Source organism: Biomphalaria glabrata, chromosome 1 (genome assembly GCF_947242115.1).
Source record: "Biomphalaria glabrata chromosome 1, xgBioGlab47.1, whole genome shotgun sequence".
NCBI lineage: Eukaryota > Metazoa > Mollusca > Gastropoda > Planorbidae > Biomphalaria > Biomphalaria glabrata.
The window spans coordinates 5,402,314-5,419,569 of NC_074711.1; the positions used below are offsets into that span (position 1 = coordinate 5,402,314).

The 17,256-nt window shown below is 38.5% G+C and overlaps 1 protein-coding gene across 3 annotated transcripts in view; it reads left to right on the top strand.

Annotated features, from left to right (window-relative positions):
- The window catches only part of LOC106071107 (uncharacterized), a 30,392-nt gene extending 20,135 nt beyond the window's left edge, over window positions 1–10,257 (top strand). For 2 of the 3 annotated variants that reach the window (XM_056018184.1, XM_056018193.1), the window contains exons 8-9: window positions 2,602–2,781; window positions 8,267–10,257. In XM_056018184.1, the coding sequence (XP_055874159.1) occupies window positions 2,602–2,781; window positions 8,267–9,316 (1,230 nt within the window). In that variant the 3' untranslated portion in view covers window positions 9,317–10,257. The remainder of the gene's footprint in view (window positions 1–2,601; window positions 2,782–8,266) is intronic. The other variant, XM_056018196.1, reaches the window with a different exon arrangement.
- Window positions 10,258–17,256: the final 6,999 nt, after the last annotated feature.

Here is a 17,256-nt window from a genome sequence, read left to right on the forward strand (position 1 = left end):
GGAACATTAAGGGTAAATCAGATTTTCAATAGCTTTTAGAGTTCTAGGTTTTTTAATCTAATCTTGACGGACAGATCGACCAACAGACAAAACGCACAAAAATAATCTTCTTTTATTCGGATGTGGGCACTAAACAAAAAATAAATAAAATCTGATTTTTTAAAAAAGTTTAAGGAATTGGTTTAGCACCTGATCATGTTGCTACGTTACGCTACTGCACGAAAATCGCTGCATAAAATGTCCATTTAAAAAAAATGTGCGTGATATTTACATACAAAGTGCATTATTAGCCTTTAGAAACAAACAGAAATGTTTTCTTTTAATTTTAGCAGCTAGTTGACCAGAAAAAACATCTTTAACTATTATTTATATTTGTTGTAAACATTTCCTGTACATTTTAAAAATGTATTTGACTTTGTGATACTGAAAATACACAAAAAGTGTCCATCTTTGTTAGCATATTGTAACATTGCCTCCCTTACATTTACGTAATTGTTTTAGAATTGGTGTATTTTATGAAAAAATATCTTGCATAATTAATTTTATAAATTAAACGGTTTGCTTTTAGAAAACTAAAAGTAGCCGTTGCACCTAAACTTTTCAAGCCGCATTTAATGATGAAATAATATTTTTCATATCTCTTCTAGTTTTCGAGATCTGAGTGTGACAGACGGACAGACAGACAGACGGACAGATGGACATTTTGCACAAACCTAATAGCGGCTTTTTCCCCTAATGGGGGCCGCTAACAAAAATGATAACTTACATATGTCTACTATAAAATACAAAATAACATTATATCAAGTTTACTGTTCACTGAAAATAAATATAAATAATGTCTTTAAATTGTTATATCTTATCCAGTTAAATCTTTTAAAATATGCAATACAACGTAGATGTTTGGAAAAAAAATACTTACAAAATAATATTATTTTTATTATATCAATTGTATATATCCAACCCATTCCAAGCTCTAAAAGCACAACAGAAGAAAGAGCATTTGTATAAATTTGTCCTAGCATATGGAATGAGGAATGTGCCTTTGTCTTTGTTCTTTGTGTCCCTTCTGAGTATTTTATGAGACTTTCTTTCTGTATTTGACAATAGCGGATCCCAAACGTTGGAGTGGGGGGGGGCATTTTTTTCCAAACCCTAATCCTAACGCCCAATAAACCCTAATCTAAAGCATAAACGCGTACATGATGGAATATAACATATGTTGCTGGAGGCAATACAGTAATTAGCCCACAAATGACTAGTCCCAAACGAGACGATAAAAAGATACCTCTCAAAGTCGCCTGCTGGAATGTCCGCACACTGCAGGGCAGCAACAAAAATGAATGCCCTCAAAGGAAGTCTGCACTGGTGGCATGAGAGTTGGCTCGGCTAGATGTAGACATAGTTGCCCTCAGTACGCTTGGCAAGCCAGGGGTCGCAGAGTGAAAGAGGGGCTGGCTACACCCTATACTGGTCCGGAAAAGGTCCTGAGGAGCACAGGCAATCGGGGGTGGCCTTTATGGTAAAACAATCTCTCCTGCCAAGAAACTACTAGATATCACGCTGCAGGCAGAGCCTGAAACCAAGGATAGATTCTACGATGACCTGAGGAGAGTCCTGTACAATTTGGACACTACTGACAAACTGATTATCATGGGTAACTTCAACGCTGGAGTGGGGAAGGACTACAGCGCTTGGCCAGATGGCATTGGCAACTGCATCGATAACGGCAGGCTCCTGTTGAAGCTTGAGATAACCAACACGTTTTTTTCAACAAAAAAAAAAGCCGTTTCAAGACCACATGGATGCATCCACGCTCAAAGCACCGGCACCTGTTGGATTACATAATAGAGAGACAGTGTGATGTCAGGGATGTGATGCACACTAGAGTAATGCCCAGTACCGACTGTTACACGGACCATCGCCTTGTCCGCACGAAGCTTAACATCATCATCGTATGGAAGACGAACGTATGCCAAAGGCAGTCTTTTTTTGGTGAGCTAAAAGGTGATCGACGTAACAGAGGCGCCCCACGGAAACGCTTCAAAGACCAGCTTAGGCGTCAACTTTCCTTGGCTGACATAGAAGAGAGCACATGGCTGCATGCGGCGTCGGAACAAGACAATTGGAGGTCACTCACGAGGGCTGCGGGATACACATTTGAGACCTAAAGAAAATCTGCTGCCGAGGACAAACGCAGACGAATCTAAATCGACCACCTGCTGACAATGGTTATGCTTTCCCTGGATGTGGCAAAATATGTAGGTCACAGCTGGGAAATACTGCACTCCTCACTTCCTCACTGATCTTCGGTCTCGAAGACAAGCCTTATTATATATATATATAGCATGAAATAAATAGCTCGAATATCCATTGCCAATTGGCGGATCCGACAGGGGCCGCCTCTGAGTTTGTGTTATCTTTCTTTGAAATCTTATGCAAATTATGTCTATGTAAACTGTGAACAGATATCACTGTGGACACCAAATGTTTACTTTTGCTTATTATTTATTTACATAAAAATTGATTTTGCAATTTATTTTTAATATCAGTATAAATATATTTATTGAACCTAAAATGAATTTAATATGTTAATGTTTGCAGACATTAAAACCTAAGTGGGTGTCACGCAATTTAAAGGAACAAGCAAAAGAGCACTTGGAAAATATTCAGTCATCAAAACAAGAACTACAACAAATTGTTCTTAATCTTAATTTTATTGATCCACCAGACAAGGATAGTATTAAAAATGACCATATGAAAAAGGCGAAAATTTTTATAAAGGTAAATTGAAATTGTTGTTGTAACTCTAGTGTAGGCGCTCAACGAAAAGATTAGCAATAACAAAGGATGAAGTTATCATAAGCATCAATAATAAATAGACTTGAACTTCCGCTGCTGTGGTCAAACGGTGTAATGGCTTAAGTCTAATTCATACCAGAACAGGAGAATTAGACCACTGACACACTTCCCAGTGTCGCTCCAGGTCTGGTTCCCCAAACAATTCCTTAGTATCCACCGGACAGCACTCAGCACCAGACTGTTCAGACTTTAGCCGGATTCACAACAGTCCTTCTTCTTCCTGTCTAAATGTCTTGTACTACTAGTGTTTTGTGGTGCTCAGATGCGCACCATTAGTGTGGCGCGGTAGCAGAGTTACAATACAATACATAACCTTTTTTTAATATGGCTTAAGCTTAAAATTACAGATTACATTAATTGAAATGCAATAAGAAAGTTATGAAATGATAGTATTATGATAGGTTAGAGCAGTGATGCCCAAAATACGGCCCGCGGGCCATATCCGGCCCGCGACGTGGTTCCATCCGGCCCGCCTAGAAGTCGGCACAAAGCGTAGAAAACCCCCCCTCTCCAAAGAAAAACTACGTTAAGGCCATCACATTTGCTCTGATGGATTGGTCAATGACCTTTAAAATTTGTGCGCTTATGAAATGGACTCTGAATGTAGAATCTAAGAATCTAACAGGAAGAGTGTACTCATTTTACGTTTAATGTGTGTATGTTTTAAAACAACAACATATAAACGGCTTTATAAAACGAATCTAAGGACTTTATTGGTTTGAGTCGCGAATAAAAGATTGTTACATTTTTTAAAGCCTTGATGGTGGGGGGTGATGGTAATATTTACCAAATAGCAACAAGAAAATGAGTCGGTTGTAAAACTGGCTACAATGCTATTCATATTTGAAGTAGAAAAATGAAGCCATTTTCTGACAATTTTAAACATCTCATTAATTAGTGTATTAGATCCACGGATTTGTAATAAAATAATTTCAGGTCAATTCTTTTTTTGTACCTTTTCGTGCATGTGGCCCTTGATATGAGTGTCGGAAATTAAAATGGCCCGCATGTCTAATTAGGTTGGGCTTCACTGGGTTAGAGTGTATAGGATGCTCATTCAATGTTAGAAATTTCAATCAGAGCTTGGATTATTTAAGTTAGGATTAAGGAAGTTTCTTAATCCACAAGATGAGGTAAAGATGCATTGCCGGACCTTGTAGGGTGGAAACGTAAATAGTTGAGGCTTGTTGTGCTTGCCATGCGATACCCTAAATTAAAGGTTGAAAGAAACAGAATCCATTCACTAATATAGGTCAGTGTTCTGATAAATATTAATGGCCTTTTACACAGTAATATCTAACTCTAGTTTAAACCAAATTTAATACTTAAATTAATTAACTATACTTTATTTAATTTAATAGTAGATTAATTCCAACCTCCAAACCTAGAATTACTCATCCGCTGTAGTGGGGCATACCACACGACCAGGCAGCCACATATCATTTCGGATTAGCATTCATCATCATCATCATCATCAAACTCCATTAGAGTGAGGGCTTGAGAGGCTCAAATCCTCTCTTGCAAAAGCCCTGGACAGAAACCCTGCTGTCTTGCGTAGTGCATAAATGTCGCCATACAGGTCGAGAATTTTGGGTTACCCAGACCTGTCGAGACGGAGATCAACAAGTCTGGGGCAGTCAAACAGAATATGAGGCACGGTTTCTTCTTCCCCGCAGCGGGGGCACCGTGAATCAAAATTTGGCCATAGCCGCGAGAAATATGAGCCAACAGGACAGTGGCCTGTCCTGCACTGTGCTATAATAGCTTGCTCAGGCCTGGACAGCCTCCACCACGGGGAAGTGTGGTCAGGGCGCCTAATGCGCTCCCAGACTCCACTGGCTTTTTGGGACTTGTCCCAACACTCAAACCACTTTTCCATTTCTGTTTTTTGTATTATAGCCAGGGCTTGATGAAAGCTTACAGCCTGATCAGTGGGTGGAATTTGCCCTCCCTGGTGGGCCAAAGAGTCTGCAATTGTGTTGCCAGTCACACCTATGTGACTCGGTACCCACTGCATTATTACAGGGGTGCCATAGCGTTGTTTAATGTTATGTGAAGCCATGATGACAGTGTTGATATTGGGGGGCCATGGTATGGGGCTTTGCAAAAAAGCCTGTAGTACAGATTTTGAGTCAGTGACCACAACAATCTGTGTTGCCCTCAAATGTCCCTCGCCGAATTGAGAGTCAATGACTTTTAAGGCTTCACAGACTGCCATGGTCTCCGCATCAAAACTGCAAATACTACCACATGGTCCAAAGATTTAGACTGTGTAAGAGCCAAGAAAGTCGATGTAGGCTCCATAGCCTGCTCTTCCAGAATTTATTGATGCCGACCCGTCAGTGTATGCAAAAATAGCACTGGGCTTGAAGGTATTAATGGTCTCCAGAGCTATGATTTGAAGGTCGTTAGATGAGCGGCTTTGCTTAGTGGCATTAGGGTCTACTAATTTCAAGCGAATGTCTGGGGTCGTTGGGCGACACCAAGGGGGAAGGGGATGAAAGCGTTGAATGTTTTGTCGGTTGGTGGAGAGGCCAGCTTCATCAGATAGTCTAGTGGCATGATGCATAAAAGACTGCATCTGGATACGTCTTCTGCATCTCCAACCATCCACTAGTTTTCTAGCTGGGAGGTATTCATCCAGCCTTTTATACCGCTCATAGCAGGTCAGTACTGACCTTTCCCTCCTAAGGTTTAGTGGACCTATATTAGCCATTATTTCAGCCTCATTTACTGGACTTGTCCTAAAGGTTCCACAGACAAATCTTAGTGCTTGGGACTGTATTTTATCGAGTTGTTCAAGAGCAGTCCTAGAGCCATAAATTTGCACAGGTAGGCTGTAGTCTATCTGTGATCGGACTGCTCCTAAATACTTCGTGGATGCCAGCTTCCGCACAATGCAAAGTTTCCCTGAGGCATTTCTTACAACATCCTGGATGTGCTCACACATTTTTAGTTTGCGATCTAAAGTTACACCAAGGTACTTGGGTAGCTTTTCCATGCTGAGAGCCACTCCGTTGAGGGAGAGCTGGAAAGGTTGCCCGAGAATGCCAGTCCCGAGCGTGAACAGAGAATAGACCGTCTTGGAGGTGTTTATTTCTAGCCTCCATTTTAGTGTGTATGAGCAGAGCGTATGGAGATCTTCTTGTAGCACTTTTTGTATGAAGGTTGCGCTCCTTCCGGATTTCCAAAGGACAATATCATCAGCATATAGCAGCTTTTGGCATTTTAGCTGACCCGGTAGGTCATTTTTGAAGGCCGTGAAAAGGGCGCATGACAGGACGGAGCCCTGGGGGAGGCCGTGCTCGAGGGTCATTTCCCCTGAGACTTCTCCGTACATCCTTGTTCTTATTGTACGCTCTTGTAGGAAGTCTGTAATCCAGTAATATATCCGTCCCCGCACCCCCACGGCTCTTATCTTATGAAGCAAACCAGGCCGCCATACTTTATCATATGCCTGTTTTAAGTCAATGAAAACTGCTTATGTGCTTTCGGTCCTTTGGAATCCATCTGCTACGCTCTGCACAAAGATGTTGACTTGGTCTATAGCGGACATTCCAGCCCTGAAACCAGCCTGTTCTGGAGCTATAAGACGGGCACTCTCAAGGTACCAAACCAGACGCTCATTTTCCATTTTTTCAGCCATCTTTCCCACACAAGATGTGAGTGAGATGGGCCTGTAGCCCTCAGCAGTGGAAGCATCTTTTCCCTTTTTTGGTATAGGAATAATGGTGGCACGTTTCCAGGCCCTGGGCAGATGACCATCTGCCCAGGTTCTATTTACGAATGCCAAGAGCACGGCCCTTCCTTTCCCCCTACATGCTTAAGCATTTCGGGGGTGATACCATCCGGCCCGGGAGCCTTTTTAAGCTGGCATTTCCTTATGGCAGCATTAAGCTCGCCTATCGAGAAGGGGGAGTTCATCGTTCCCTCAGCACTTTCGGTCTGTGGTTCCTTTCGGTCTTTTTTCATCATCTTTGCGAGCTTTATCAATGGCTTTGGACATTGGGGACTTCTTGGCAGCCTTGTTGATCTTAGCAAAATATTTGTTCAACAAGGTGGCAATTTTCTTCTTCAATGAAATGGTTACCCCACTGGGTGAAGATAATGGGGTTGCTGTTTTCGTACGCCCAGCATTTTCGAGATTTCTCAGAAGACTCCAAGCTTTAGAGCTATCCCTTAGGTTTAACCTTGCACAGGTGTTGGTCCAACGTTCTCGTTTTTCCCTTTTAACATACGTTTTGACTAGTAGGCTGAGTCTGTTGTATTTCTGCCTGAATGTTGGATTGTTTGGGTTCTTTTGGACCTTTTTGTATGCCCTTCTCCGAGCCATAACAAGTTTGTTGATTTCAGCCGTCCAAAATTTTTTGAATTTTTTACAAGGGTAAGTTCGAGGAATAAACTTTTTAGCCATGCCCAGGATAGCTGTTGTTATTTGACGGTACACAAGGTCGACAGAGCTAGACTCTACATGGATTTTTTCAAGGGCATTGTCGACAGCTGTCTCGTATCCTTTCCAATTAGCCTTACTATAGCACCACTTTCGTGGTTCTTTAGTGGTCTTGGTGTTCATATTAGAAAGAGTGGCAGTCAGTAATATTGGAAGGTGGTCACTACCAATATCGCCTAGTACTTGATAAGTTATGACAGATTCCAAATTAGCAGAGACTAAAGAAAGATCTGGTCGTGATAATGAACCATTGCTAGCATGCAAAAGAGTAGGAGGAGATTGTTTATTTTGCAAAAGAAAAAGGTTAGTAGAATTGCACAGGTCATGAACTTTTTTACCAGACTGATCAGTGTCATCATAGCCCCAGGAAGGTGAATGGGCATTTAGATCTCCAGCTATGATAGTGTCTACAGTTATTGTTTCTCTGACATCTAAAGCCAGTTCTTGTTTTGGTGGATTATAAACATTGATGCACTTGAAGCATCTATTTTTTTTCCAAATTTCTAATACCAAAGTGTCTGTCCTCCCCTGACTCAAGTCTGTGGACACTTTCTTGGCGACCAGAGCATTAGCCACCATTAGCATTCATAAATAGGCCAATATCCCCTTCTTGTTCCCCCCCCCCGTCCATTTTCCCAAATGGTCCAGACAAGTGATAGAATCATAGCGTATTAAAAAAGCTGAAAGCATGAAATAACACTAAACAAAAACAATTTGGTAAATATATTTCTAATCACCCAGATTTATTATTGTTATTTGGTAGTCTAGATCTATTAAAAATTGTATAACATGACTGATCCAAACTAATTTATACAACTAAGCTAAATATCAAGCTTTATTTTTTTCTTAAGTATTTTTATATTTTCTTGTTTTGGGTATGTATTAAATAAATAGCACAATTGATCTATTTTATTGTCCCTTTTTTCAAACAAAACATTCATTATACTTTTATTTTAGTCTCTTACAGAGCAATATCCACAAGGCGAGGATCTGAACATTTTACTGATAGGGAAAACTGGGCATGGGAAAAGTTCAACAGGAAACTCTATTCTTGGAAAAGATGAATTCAAAGTTTCCGATTCTTGTAACTCTGTCACAGAGAACATACAACAAGGAATCATTTTCATTAATGGGCGTAAAATTAAAGTTCTGGATACTCCTGGTATAATGGACACTACTTTGAATAAAAAAAGCGAAATGTATGAGAAGGCTACGTTTCACTTTAGTAACGCTTTTTCTCTATTTCCTGAAGGTTTTCATGCATTTGTCTTTGTATATCGAAAGGGACAAAAGGTGACAACGGAAGAAGTAGAGACTATTGAAAGTTTGAAACACTTGCTGGGCAAGGATATAATCAAGAAACAGTGTGTATGTGTCTTTACTGGTAAAGACAAGGCAGATAGCGACGAAACATTTGAACTTTGGTGCCATGAGCAGACAGGTGAAATGAAGAAAGTCATCGAAGAGTGTAATTACAGGTGTGTTTTGTTCGACAACAAAACTTTTGATGAAGCACAAAAAAAAAATCAAAGACGCAAATTAATTAAAGTTATTGATGAAATACGATGTGATAGCGAACCTTATACCTGTAAATTATTCGATTTAATAAAGCAACTAAGACAAGTTTTCATTAAAAAACATGTAGATTTTGAAACCAAGAATGAATTGAATGAAAGGCTTGATGCTGCTAAAGCCTATTGGAAAGACATAAAAACTAATCATAGATTTACCATTAAGGTACAAAAAAAGTTAACTAGAGACATTCAGGAAATAAAGAGCATTATAAAGAGCATGCCCGAATTAGAGTGCATGAAAAACCCTACTAACGAATTATTTTGTGAAATAACGAAAGAAGGATTGAAAAATTCATCAAAAATAGATGCAGAATTTAAGAAACTGAAACCATATCATGATCAAATTAAGACAGATTTAGTCAAACACTACAATGAGTTAACGTATATGTTACAAAGTGAAATTAAAACTAACAACTTGTGTAAGATAATGTAAATTTTGTTTCACTTCATATGCTTACTAGCTATGAAATTGAAACAATTACTGACTATTTTGTGATAGAAACAAACTGCCAGTAATATATATTCCCTCTCGTTTAAATTGATTTGCATAAACATATAGAACTGTATATAAATTTCAGCAAAATTTGGTATGCTGGAGTATATTGACGGTTCAAATAAACTATGAAAACTCTCCGCACGAATATGTACAATAATTCAGCCTCTGGATTCTCCATTAAAAAACAAGCTAAAAAAAAAAAAGCATGCGTTTTGGCGCCAACACTATTCGGCATCTTCTCGTTTGTCCTTGCCAGTGCCTTTTAGGAAGGCTCTGGACATATCCAGATGGAGGGTCCTGGTTTGAAAATGGCATTAAACACCAGAAGTAGAAAAAAAGGTAGTCGAGTATTTTTAATTGTTTATTAAATGTAAATATTTCTAGAAAAGGTTTAGTTTGTTGTTGATTGCATAAGGCTTGTCTTCGAGCCCGAAGATTAATGAGGAGTGCAGTATTTCGTTTCTTTCGCCTTTAATTTCTTATTTACAACAATAATAATAAAATGGCCCTCAAGTAAACGCTCCACGATACAGTCCTATGTCCAGCTGTCACATGCCAGTTTTAGAACCCCTGTAATATTTGGTGACTAGTAGTCACTTAACTATTCCGTGCAGTTAGCACGAGATTTTTTCTTGGTCGGGGACTGACCACGGGGTGAACACCTCAGTTGATCTTGGACTTTTGTAGAGAGAGGAGCGTTACCATCTCCTCGTATACAATGTATAAGTATTAAAGTAACATTGATTTGTGAGCAACATATATATTTCATTGGATTAATTAAGTGAGGAACTGGATGTATAATTTGTGATGGCTGAAGTCGCCAATATCTTTTGTGAATTATTTCATATATTTCATGTAAATAAAAACCATGTCTGCTACCATTGTGTCTATTAATAATTCTAAATGTTGTGGTCGGAGAGTTCAGTATGTCAGTGTTCTTACGCACCTGTAAATCTAGTGCGTGTGAGAAAGTATTTAGTTAAGAAGACAAAGAACATTATAGAAGTACCAGAAGAGGTATCTACAAAACACAGAGGCAGATTACTTCAAGACCGTCTCGGCCTATAACAAGAACCAGGTCGTGACACCAGCGAATTCCAGTATCTATTACGATGCATCGTTTCGGCCCATAAATTCATATTATAATATATACCTCTTCTGTCCACCCAACCCCCAAATAACCGCTTTAATGAATATCTTTATATTCACTCACCGACTATTCTTCTGTTTTTCACTTGTTATTCGAAATAGTTGCCTCAATCCGTCTCTAACGCTACTTCTCCCAAACATATAGATCTTTTTTTTTCCTACCTCACTATTCTGTTTTCCGTTCCACATTTATAAAGATAATTTCTTCATTTCAGAATTATCTCGCCATGCCCCTTTCATGTCTTCTCTGTTGTACTGTACTGTCACTGTGTTCCCCATTCTTAATCCCGTTCTTTTATTGTACCCCCCCCCTCTTTTTCGTCACCATTCCATTAAACATTCTTGTCAGCTTTTTTTTTTTGTTGTTGGTTCGGCGCTCTTTCACCCTTGCTTCAAATCTCGAGATTCCGAGACTCACAGCTTCACGCCGTAAGGAGCGATCGAGAGCTAGTGTTTCCCAGCCGTGAATCAGAGAGAAGAAGCAGGCATATCTGCAACTGACAAATTTTTGTGCTGCCCCAACGGTTCAACAGACTGAGGGATAGGTGAAGAGGATTCTGGTTTACATCGTTCCTACCATTGCTAACGCCCATGCATTTATTTCATTACATGATTACATAGACACATCGTGACTGAAGAAAGCATTAGCATTGATACATTTTAATGCATTTATGTTCAGTGCTTTGGGTTTTGTTCTTTTCTTGTTAAATATACGATACAATCATTTAAAAATTAAACGGAATCGTACAGTTGTTTTGTTTGCTTGTTTTTTTTTTTTTTGTTTTTTTTTTGTTTTTTCAGTTATTAGACCTATTTCGTTATGTTTTGTGAATTTTAAATGAAATTATATTATTTAAAAAACTGTGATACTTTTGCTGTGAAAAAAAAATGGGTTAGTATGAGAATCAAGCCCATGACATTTGTGTTATAAGCGCAACGAACTATCAGCTTCAATGTTAGTTTCGGGAATTTCCAGACTTTCAAATTTTGATCAACATTTTCCTATCACACATACTAACATTATCTACGAGGCAAGCACGTGACAGGGAAAGAAGGTCAAAAACTTTTTGTTATCAAGATAAAAATGAAGCACAAAGGTTTCCCATATTATCACAATAAATTGTTGTTGTTTTTTTTTAATTAAAGACTATCTGCAATTCAGGGTTAAGGAACGTTCTTTAGAACTAAATAGGGGGCCTTATTTTTTTTTTTTTATAAACTATGCATATTACAATAGAATAGGCCTACAACATAGATCTTGAATCTGCATTTAATTGAACGAACAGTAATTCATTTTACTGTCAGTACAAAATAAAGTTGTGAAAAAAACGTTAACTCATGCTATCATTTAAAAATGATTTAGATATATCTAGACTTAAGTTTTGCTTTCATAATATTTTCCTTTTTTTTTAATGACGATGAGATTCGATCCGATCCAATTTGATACCAATTGATTCAATCGGACCTGATCCGAATGTGTTTAAATTAAATTAGGATTTGATTTTTTTAATGCTTATATTGTTATGGCCTTTTTCAATCGTGAAGCCTATGGACATTAGCTTTCATCTCTATAAAACTCCCTTCCACATATATTGCAGGTTAAGGTGGCTTTCGCCTTGGTGGTAGAGGAGCCACTTATTTTTCGCTGGAATACTTTTCTTTCAGGGCCCATGTTTTTTTGCTGTCCTTAGCTTTATTGGTCACCATCTCTCTCCACGTAGTGCGGTCTAGAGCTATGTCTTCCCAATGGTCAGTATCAATGTTCACTCATTTAAATCCCGTTTTATCACATCCACGTAATGGAGGGGGGGGGGGGGGTTCTTGAGTCAGACGTGAGCTGCCCATAAAGAATAACTTTCGGGATGCGTTTGTCCTCCATCTGGAGAAATTGACCAAGCCAGTGTAGGTGTCGCTGTCTGAGGATTGCGAAGATGCTGGGAAGGCTCGTTCGCGCAAGTATCTCAATATTGCACGCTCTCTCTTATGTCATCAGATTGTCAAAATCCTTCGGAGGCAGCGCAAGGGGAATGAGTTTAGTTTTCTCTACATAGGTAGTCTACGACTTACTGCCGTACAGTAGCTTGCTCAGAACGCATGCATTGTAGACCTCCATTTTGGTCGCTGTAGTGAGCTTCTGATATTCCCAAACTCTTGGTCTGAGTCTAGCAAAGGTCGAAGCAGCATTCCCTATGCGTGTTTTTTTTTTGTCTCCTGTTCTAGAGACAAATCCTTTTGAATTGTAGATCCAATGTAGCAGAATTCATTTACGGCATCCAGCTTGTTATCGTCTATGAGGATGGAGGGTGGTGCTGTAGCAGGTGGTCCCGTAACATTTGTTTTCTTGGTGCTAATGGTTAGACTATACTCTTTACAGGTCTGAGAGAAGCGGGACATTGGTGACTGAAGCGCCATTTGTGAGTGTGCCACTACTGCTATATCGTCCGCGAATAGCATCTCTCTGATTTTTTGTTTTGGCCCTCAGTCTAGCAATATTTAGAAGTTTGCCATAAAATTTAAAATGGAGATAGTTGCCTTTGGTGGATTTGTCAAACGCATGGTGGATTAGCAGGGAAAAGAAGGATGGGGCCAGGACACATCCTTATTTAACTCCACTGTTTATACTGAAACTTTCGAAGCAGGCGCCGTTGCACTGCACGTGCCCATCACATTTTGGTGAAAGGAGACAAATACATTTAGCAGCTTGGTTGGACAGCCTATTGTATGTAAGATTTAAATATAAATACGCACTAATGTAAGATACAATTTTTCATGAAAATTGTTATCTTTCTTTTCCAGGAAAATAGTACATCTAAATATTTTTCAGGAAAATATTACTTTTTTAACATTTTCCTGAAAAAGTAAAAAAAAAATAGATCTATATATCTGGGGCATTTGCATAAATTCTCAACGTAAATAATAGGCCCTATGATTTCCTTGTTTTACTAATGAGTGAATAGAGAATGGGCGCAGCCAAGGAGGGGACTCAATTCTCCTCCCCCCCCCCCCCAACAAAATGAAAATTCCCGGCCCCGGCAGCGGTTAAATTTATTTTGATATTTTTTTTTCCTTAATTTAGTTTATCGAAGATGAGATTTTAATGTTTAACCATCACTTGCCCTACATAGAGTTTTGTGGTCAAAAACTCCTCTTCAATATTAAACGATAAAACTTCACTTTTTGATTTAAAAAATCTAAATCAAACTAGTTAGTAGCAAGAGGGGTTTTAAGGTTAACCCCTTTTCCAGCAAAAAGAAAAAGCAAAGCTACAATTACTCAATATTATGAGTGAAGTCAAAAGGGGTATTGTGGTTACCCTTACCCCTTTAATTAAAATTAAAAACTTTAGTTATTAAATTCTACTAGTCACTGGGCCCCATTAATTAAGTGCACTGAGAAGCAGATTTGATTTTTTAACTTTCAATTTTCATTTGATGAGTACGTAGCACAGCGGTTCCCAACCTTTTAAGCTCGGCGACCCCCTACTACAATTCTCCACTAGGCGGCGACCCCCAACCGTAAAATGTGTTTCGTTCTTAGGCCTAGGTAGGCCTTGAGTGTGAATTTGCTAACGTTATAAAATCGTAATCAAATTCTAACTTTATGATGTATTTAAGCTTTATATCATTGTAGAAAAAAAAATGTGAGCTTAAATTACTAAAAAAGAATTACTGTTATGACCTTCATTTATTTACTTTTCTATTGCATGTTTATTATATTCATGTTGCATAATTAAGTCACAATTTGAAAAGATTAACAAACAACATTTGGCATTTTGTATAGTCCTATAGAAGTCGAACTAGCGTGAACATAGGCCTACTCGTCTGAATCTAAAACGGGACATTGAACTTAAAAATTAGGAAGTATGTTAGAACAATATGGTTATTCAACGTTCACTTACCCGAGTAGGCATTAATTATTAACGTAGGCCTATGAACTGATAAACATAAATATGACACTTGGAAAATAAGAACGATGGCTATTGTGGAGATAGTTTTATGGAGACGAAAGCATATAGTTTATATTTCTTGTTTATTATGGGAGGGGGATTTTAGACTCATTTAAAATTAAAAGCACGTATAGTTCCGTTTTTTTGTTGTTTTTTTTAGGAGAGAGGTTCTTTTTTTTTTTAATTCTATTGTAATATGCATAGTTTATAAAAAAAAAATAAGGCCCCCTATTTAGTTTTAAAGAACGTTCCTTAACCCTGAAATGCAGATAGTCTTTAATAATAATAATAATAATCTTTATTATCCGTATGGAAATTTGTCTTACAATTTGTGCATTACACCAAACAAAAAACATTATAACTATAACGCGAAAAGCCAACTATATATCGAAGCTGATAAACGATGTCAAACGAGAAGTTTAATACGTAATGAAGGGAGCAATCCTATGTTGTAGTAGCTTATCTAACTATCTGCTTCAGAAACTAAAGCCAACGTTTCGCTAAAGCTGCGAAAAGTCTTTTGTGTTTACTTTCGCTACCCTTCCCAAAAAAAGGCTTCGCGAGTTAAACCGGGTCAGTAATGAAGATTAATTACGTATACACCAACACACTCATATAATTCAGACATTACTTCAAAAAAGAAGATGTTTACGTCCTGCGCGCCATACATCTAGTCATGCATGTTAACCAATTCCTTTTTGAAGTAATGTCTGTATTATATAATATGATAAGATAAGATATTCTTCTTCGTTCTCATTTCAGTAATCCTATATCTTAGTTGAACGGCGCAGTGGTTTCCAGATCAGGCAGTTCTTCGTCAAGTTTTGTTTTTTAGGAAGGTTTTAGGGCCAGAGTCTTGTTCGCGCCTCTTGATATAGTATGCAGCTTTGAAGGACAGTCAGCATTCCGGGTGATGCTCCACAAGGGCAGGTTTCGCTCGTCCCGACTTTAAGCTTCCGGAACATATTTTGTCTCATTCTGTTGTGTCAGGTTCTGAGTCCAAAAATTATGTGTTGGTCACTTTGAGATAGCTTATATTAGGCGTCCTTTTTCTTCTAACTGGTTTGTGAACTGGTCCAATTCTCATTTATTCTACTCTATTATTTTCATCCTTTCTTGGGTAGAGAGGGATTTTCATTTGTTTGTTCATCCTTTCATCTCTGGCCAGTATGCATGTTAACCTAAGACTTAAATTCTGCCAAGTCATTGGTTTTCCTGGCTGGCTCAGGCAACCCATTCCATGCTCTAATACGCACACACACACATACATACATACATTGTTGGCCTCCTCCAGTCATTTTTTCATGTGGCTGTGTATTTTTGAGAGACACTCCAGTCCAAAAATATCGCAGGTTAAGGTGGCTTTCGCTTTGGTGGTAGAGCAGCTGGCCATTTTACGCATGTTACATTTTTCTTCCAGAGCTGAGGCCCATGTTTTTTCGCTGTCCTTAACTTTCTTGGTCACTGTCTCTCTCCATTTAGTGCTGTCTAATGGTCGGTATCGATCTCTGATTTGAGGTCCCGTTTTATTACATCCATGTAACGGAAAAGAGGGCGACAAGGTTTTTTAGAGCCAGACGCGAATTGTCGTAGAGAATGACTTTCGGAATGCGATTGTCCTCCATCCGGCGAAAATGTCCAAGCCAGCGTAGGCGGAAGTGTCTGCATGAGGACTGCAAAGATACTGGGAATACCTGTTCGTGAAAGGATCTCAGTATTGCACACTCTTTCTTTCCAATTCCATGTGATTTTCAAGGAGAAGGAGAACTCTTCTAAATCCATACATACATCATGGGCGAAATCGGAATTTAGGGACTGTTTTTTTTGCTTTGACTTTGTTTTATTTTAGGTGAGATTTTAATACTAAACCATCACTTGCCACAGCACAGCCAAGGGGGTTTTGAGATTTAAAAAGTTATCTATAGTTATCTGGGTGTTTCGATGTGCAAAAATCTCAGTGGAAGCACTGTTTTGACCGTAAATTTTTAAAAAGTTGAACCTAGATCATGGAAATAGATACCGTAATTTTTATCCATCCTTTTTTTTTTTTTGAAGTAACTGCGGAACTAATAAAATGATATTTCAAAGACTCTATTTTTCTACATTTCCCACATATTCACTTTCGTTTTCCCATATACAATAAAGCATAGCTGAAGGTCAAAGTTGACATGTATGGAAATTTCATTGTCAAAACGCTTCCGGATAACCGAGAATAGGTCCGAACTTAAGGCGATTTTAAAGCACCAATGGACTTAGGCCGAAAAAAAATCGCATATTATGCTTCTAAATAGATGTGGAAATAGTTAGCTAGAATAGCTAAAGCTATTCCTTCCGAAGAAAAAAAATATTATGGATGTTCGCTCAAAATGATCTTTTAACTAAAAACCTATTCAGCGAACACCCCTATAATAAGCCATTTATGATAATTTAGTGACTGATTTAATCTGTTTTTCTTTTTGTCTTATCTATTGTTAAGGTTGTAAACTGAAATATTAAAATAATAGGCCAATTTTTAACCTTAACCCAATGTCTTTGATTTCGAAGATTAAGGATGAGTGCATTATGTGTTTCACATGACTATCCGAGTTGCGACCAGCAAATTTTCCCGCATTTTCTTTCCGTCTAAAATGTTTGACTCGCAGCTCTCCAACAGTCTCTCAGAGGTCATATGCTGGCTGTTACTTTCCTCTATGCCTGTGAGGGTGAAATGACGCTTCAGTAAATCTTAACAGCGCTTATACGGGGGGGGGGGGGGACCTCTGTTTTGCCGTCCTCCTTTTTT